Source organism: Ixodes scapularis, unplaced genomic scaffold, assembly GCF_016920785.2.
Source record: "Ixodes scapularis isolate PalLabHiFi unplaced genomic scaffold, ASM1692078v2 PGA_scaffold1__304_contigs__length_218370807, whole genome shotgun sequence".
NCBI classification, from domain to species: domain Eukaryota; kingdom Metazoa; phylum Arthropoda; class Arachnida; order Ixodida; family Ixodidae; genus Ixodes; species Ixodes scapularis.
In genome coordinates this window covers 153,383,710-153,390,100 of record NW_024609846.1, presented here as the reverse complement: position 1 = coordinate 153,390,100, position 6,391 = coordinate 153,383,710, and the positions used below count along the sequence as shown (strand labels likewise).

At 46.9% G+C, this 6,391-nt stretch overlaps 1 protein-coding gene across 1 annotated transcript; it reads left to right on the top strand.

Annotated features, from left to right (window-relative positions):
- Positions 1 to 241: 241 nt before the first annotated feature.
- Positions 242 to 4,231, top strand: LOC121835853. The gene is made up of 2 exons (XM_042290380.1): positions 242 to 935; positions 4,203 to 4,231. Exons 1-2 carry the CDS (start codon positions 242 to 244, stop codon positions 4,229 to 4,231), a joined length of 723 nt encoding a protein of 240 aa, XP_042146314.1.
- Positions 4,232 to 6,391: the final 2,160 nt, after the last annotated feature.

Below are 6,391 nucleotides of genomic sequence, written 5' to 3'. Positions count from 1 at the left end.
TAATTGGATTTTGCGAGGCAACAGTGGGTGAGTCCCATTCCCGTTTTCTCCGAGGCTCACCATGACCAGAGAGACTAGATCGAAGACCCCAGGGTCTTCCCTCAGTGGCGCCAACTCAGAACCAGACACTGGCACCAGTGAGGGAGGGTAGCCAACAGATTCGAATGACCTTAATGCTGAGATAACACTCATGAGACTAAAGATAGAACTCGAGAAAATAAAACTAGAGCAGCTCAAAATAATGGGGCAGCCTCATGAAGAGAACACTCGGGGTACGGGGGGAGTCGGACGGTATGCAAAGGAGCTACGTGCGGTGCTGGCGCCAATGCCCCAGACGGACACATTGGTACCTGCATGGTTTAAAGGCGCTGAAACAATGTTGGCGAGTTGTGAGGTTTCACAGGACCTACACGGGGCAATCATCCTACCTTTTCTAAACGAGAAAGCGAGCGCCGTTGTGGCAAACAGAGCAGAGGGACGGGTATTGCAGTACAAGGAGCTACGAGACATTATCCTCGACGAGCTCAGGATGACTCCGGATGAGTATAAGCGAAGGTTTCGTGTCGCACACATACAAGAGGAGGAGTCGTGGTCACAGTTCTCTACCGATCTGACTACCATGTTCGGCTACTACATGGAGAGCCGCGAAGTAGAGACACTAGATGATCTAAGGCAGCTGATCATTTCAGATCGGCTAAAGCATGTCATGCCGGATGATGTCCGGGCCTACGTACTTCAGAATGAAACCAAAGAATGGCTAAGGCCAAAGGAAGTAGCACAACTTGCTGAGAAATTCGAAGAGAGTCAGCACGATCGAAACTGGGAGCCCCAGAGGGCGGCCGAGGGGCCACAGGTGAACATGCGGGGTGGGCCTGCGGAAGTTGGGGGCGACCAGCGAAGGGTTGAGAAACCTCGACCGCAAGGGTGCTTTTCGTGTGGGAGGCTGGGAGGGAGCGCTCCTCCAAGCCCCATAGAGAATACACGCGATTTTCTGTCATTTTACGAAAATTCTCACTTAATAACCGTTACTCCGATTTTTTCAAACTTTTTTGCTATAAAAAGATTGATTCTTCGTCCAACTATCCCTCCGAGCCTATTTTTCATGAAAAAAGTATTATATTTTATATTAAATCGTGAAATCGGTCGGAATCGGCTGTTTTGACATGTTTACGTTAGAACGGGTTTTTAAAAACCTGTGAATTTTTAACTACAAATGTGTCTGGTGGAATATCTGCGGAATTTAACACGAAATTCAATTATATTAGAATTATAGCTGTAAGTACATCCGTTCTGTAACTACATCGAAAAAACTGAACCAAGGTGTTGTGGCTTGTTTTCCTCGTTTGGACGGTCAGGACTAGTTCGACGAGCGCCGCGTGAGGGCGCCACCGTTCCGCCACGCACGCTGCTCTGATTTTGAATTACTCCGCGCGCATGCGCTCTTCAGTAACGCGCTTGGGGTGGTGCAGAGACGGCAAGACCCGTCCAGACAGAGTGGTTTTGTTTTTCGGGGTGGAGTTGTCAGGCGGATAGCTCTGCGTGTTTTCATGCTTAGAAAGGCCGTTCTCGCAGCTATGGGTCCAAAGAGGAATAAATATGGCAAGCGAAAGGTCTCGAAGGTCACAAATAGAGTTTGCACGTAAGCGACCCTCTGCTGAAACTACGGATGGTGAGGTTTCAGGTGAGGTTGAGTCATCGTGTCGTAGCGCTGCGAGAAGGAATTGACTCGGGGTGTTGAAGATGCCGCTTGGGAAGCCATGCAACAGGCCGGAGTGTGGAAGAAGCGAGGCGCGCGAAGGAATCTGGCGAGATCGACGCCGAAGGCTATCCGCTTGTGACCGTCGTTGCAGACTGTGCATGGTGAAAGCGATCGTGCAGGAACAAGAACGACGCTCCTTCTAACACCCCCCCCCCCCCCCCCCCCCCCCCCCATGGTAAGTACCACATTTCTTCCTCTAAATGGGGTGCGAATTTCGATTATATAATATAAATTTCTTTCGAGCGCGTTAGGAAGAAATTCGAAGCATGTTTTTCTTGCCGCGAAAATACATTATATATTGTCGAACGCTTAGTGTCTGTCGCTAGGCTGCATTTGGGCGGAGGCTGAGCATTTGGCAATGCGTAGTTTCTCAGTTTTATGGGGAGATGACCGTGGTTAGAATCCCTCTCTGTTGTATGTGTATTTCTGTGAATGCAAGATTTGTTTCGGCAAGGGTCCGTCGATTTCTCACGAAGCACTGGAAACGGTAATGCTTTTTGTGTGCCTGTTTTAGTGACCGCTGTTTTACGTACTATACATTCCGAATATACGCGGTGACATGCAACCAGTTTGTTAGACGACGTTTTAGACAGCTCGTTTCTTCGAAGCTGCACTTTTTCAACGATAAATCGTTCCATTGGAAATAGCCGGCGTTCGTTTATTCGATACACCTTGTGACGTTTCGTCTAGTTTTTCCATTATGTGCGTGCATGCACATGCGTGTTTGCCTGCCTACGCGTGAGTATATATACTCGCGTGTCTGAGTGCGTGTTATTATATGTGCCTGTGCGTGCGTGTTTGCACGCGTGGGCGTTTACCTGCTCATAAGTGCGCGTGCCTGTGCGAGTGCGCGCGTGCATGCGCGTGTGTAATTCGTGCGTGTGTGTGCGCGGGTGTGCTTGTGCGTGCGTACGTGAATTTGCATCCGTGCATGCGCGTGCATCCGCGTACCTGTGTTCGCGCATGCGTATGAGTGCCTAATTCGTGCGTGCTTGAGTGGGCGCGTGCATACTTGGGCGTACGTGCGCCCAAGTACGCACGTTGTCGGACTTTGCGGGAAAGGTTCGAGAAAGTCGAACCTGGTCGAACTCGAACGTCGGCTGGTTCGCGACACCTTTAGTACTCACGTTGCGGACGGTTGGTGATTGGCCGCTGATAACTTCACCGTGACTTTTTGCTTTATGTTTAGCGGCAATTTTTTATATTTTTATTCGTGCGATTGTAATTTTTTGCGATTAAACTCTCTGTACCCTTTCTTTGTGACGTATGAAACGATCTCGAACGCCTCGAACAGCAGCGACGCTTGCGTTCGTTCTCGGGGCTAGTAGGCAAGGAGGCTAGAAGTATTTATATGGCGTCAGACTGCCTTTTGATGTCGAGTCACAACACAAAAGTATGGCCACCGAAGGCAAACGCAGTTATCCCATTGGCGAGTTTGCGTTGTCTTTTATTTTTCACAACTCTCGCGAATCAAAGTTTTGCTTTATCGTTTGGCGGTCATGTTTGTGGGCGATGACTCAGCTCGTGAATAGACCCTAAAACCGTTCATGGAGTTTTTCTCTGCTTTTATTTTTTAGATTCAACGATTCTGCTGCAGTGTGGAACGAACTACACGAAAGTGCTCAACCTTCTTATAAGTCTTCCGAGGAGCAGAACGTGTGGGGATCAGGACTATTGGAATATATGTTGTCAAGTGATGAAAAACTGCCCGGTCGCCAATCATTACAAATTGTCTATGAAATACGATAAGAAACAATCAGTGCCGTGAGAAATCGTATAAAATTACTTTGTTGTGCAGAGTTTGCGACCAGTTGTGATGAAGTAACGAAGTTATATGCCGGTAGTTTGTCATATATGTATTCGATTATGTATTTATTTTTAAAGTACCTAACATACCGTGTTTTTACTTAACTGGAACGCGTTTTTATTTCAAAAGAGGGGGAGGCATTTACCTTAGTACCGTATTCACTGTGTCTTTAGGGGGCTCGGCGAACATTACATGGAAGATCACTAGCTGGGTGGGTAAATAATTAAAATCTGTTAATCAAGTTTCCCACGAGCGTGTTTATAGCTCGTGTTGCAATTATATATTTAAAGTCATTAGAGGGTAAATAAATTTGGACGTATGGCTAAAACCCAAAAGGATTTTAGGTATCTAGGTTTTCAGTTTTCTATGGGCAATACATAATTGGCTCGTTTGGCCACGGGAATCGCAGTACCGCTCTTTCTACATATTTGAATAAAGCAATCACTCGCTAACACATCGTACAAAATAAATAGCGTGTTAATTGCAAACACAATGTTTATATTGAAAAATATTATTCCGGAGCGCCTCTCGCGGCACAGATTATTTGATAGTGTTTTATCAATGTCATTTATGTAATACAGTATCGTGAGAAATATATTGTGTAATTAAAAAAAATTATTTATTTTCTATTTACAGTGCTACTGCCGAACTCTCCACGCCAGTAAGGACGATTTTGAAGTAATGTCTTGTGATTGTCTTTGTCGCCTCGTGTCCCGTAGATTCAAATAAAGACTTGACAAGTCTTTATTTGAATCTACGGTCTGTGCATTCAACCAGTGCAGTTTCGCCTATTTTGCTCGAGTTATTAAATTTTGCATTTGTTTTAATTTTCTTCCCTTTAGTTGTTGTGTCTCTGCGGCGCTTTTTTTTACTCACATGAACACATATACAGGGTGATCCTCGAATCAGCCGGGATCCCTTCAACCGCCGCCGCGGACCACAGTTTGAGAACCGCTGGACTAAGATGTGCTAAATATCTCGAGTTAATTCCGTGATTCGCCATGTTGCAACTGCTGTTTTAGAGACAATATGGGCGGCTTTATCTCGGCAGTGTGCTTTGAAACGTATTTAAATTTATCCTACTCGGAATTCGTATTATCGTTTGGAAGAGCAAGACTGATCAATTTTTACGACTCGTTATAGCATGAATGAACTGGCTTAGAAATAGTTAATGAACAGTGAGAGCGTCTCGTGAATTTGACTATGGGGAGGAGATCGAAATATTGGGCAGGAGATCGAACTATAAGGAGTATTCACTGGACGCCATATTTGTTTGGGCTGTCTAGAGCGCATGCTCAGAACGAGCCCATATCAATAGGTTGCTAAGACCGGCAATCTTAATGGTGTGGAATGCACGTTCCAAAAAGCTCACCATCAGCACGCGCTCAGCAGTCGCGCACACAGCTATGGCCGCCAGTGAATACTTCCTATATACCTTTCCAATGTTTACAAAATCACAGTCCAGCGTGCGATCTTCACAGCCCAGCACGTGCGTGCTCATCGCTTCGGAGAGCGAGCAAAGCACGCGCCATACGCACGAACACTCAAAATGGCACCGGCCACAAGCTCTTTTTTGGAAAGGTCTTGTCCCCACAGGCCGATGTTTACTAACACAGGACAACAACGCTATTGAAGCTCGCCTAGCACGGGCTGTGCACGAGCGCTTCGTTCTGACCAGTGCTTTGGTCGAGCGAGGAAAGGCCTCCGAATCGTCATCTTTGATATCTTTGATCAAAAAACAAACAAGAAAATTCGGTTTGTCCCCACAGCTGAAGCGTATCGCTAGAGGCGTGACTGTTCGAACTCTTCTCCAATAGGGGCCGCTTTGTCTAGATTCTTGCCCACACAGTTGGGTGTTTATTTTGAGAGCATACACGCTGGTTAATTTCTATATAATTTAAAAACGACCACCACTTTAGGCGGTCTGGTTACGAGCGCGTTGCTCCGACCATTGCTTTGTTCGCACGAGGTATAGCACAAGTTCGTGCGTCTCATATACACCGAATCGTTCTTTTAGATTTCCTTCGAAAAATACACAAGCAGTTTACATTTGTCCATACACGGTCCGCGTGTGTGGACAACAAATATGGCTTCGATCGGCGCTCTGGGTGCGCGAGCTCCCGCAGCCTTGACTGCATTGCTAACAAAAGCTGTCCCCGATTTAAAAATTCTGTCACTTGCACGTGACGTCACACCGCGATGCACCGGAGAGTCTGCCAAACAATAGGGAGTTCTAGTAGACCGCGTCCGTCGTCCCGCTAAGCTTACCGAAGCTTACCGCGTGCCGTTAGCCTTGGATGCAGAATTTCGGGTCTCGTTTTGGTCGCGGTTCCGGTCGCGGTAAGCGTAGCGGACGCGGTCTACTACAACTCCCTATTATCTGTGGTCTCTTCGGTCAGCCGCTCAGTTCCTGCGCGGTTTGATTAGGGAGTTGTAGTAGACCGTGTCTGCTATCCCGCTAAGTTTACGGCGACCGGAAACGAGGCCCGAAGTTCTGCAGCCAAGGCTAGCGGCGCGCGCTCGTTTCCGGTTATGGTTAGCGTCACTACATGTTATGGTAAGCTTCCGTAAGCTTAGCGTGACGGCGGACGCTGTCTTCTGCAACGTTTCTTATACTCGGTGTCGGAAAAAAAAACGATATTTTTGGGCGGAACGAAAACGTAATCGAAACGTTATTTATTATTTTGTTCCGGAGTGAAACCGAAAAAATGTTCTTATCGGTTTTCGGTTCAAGGGGAAAGTTTAGGGCCGGCTTGCTAGAACCAGCGTCTCATATAAGACTGCCTTATCCGAGACAAAAAAGCGCTGCTAAAGCTTATGCACGA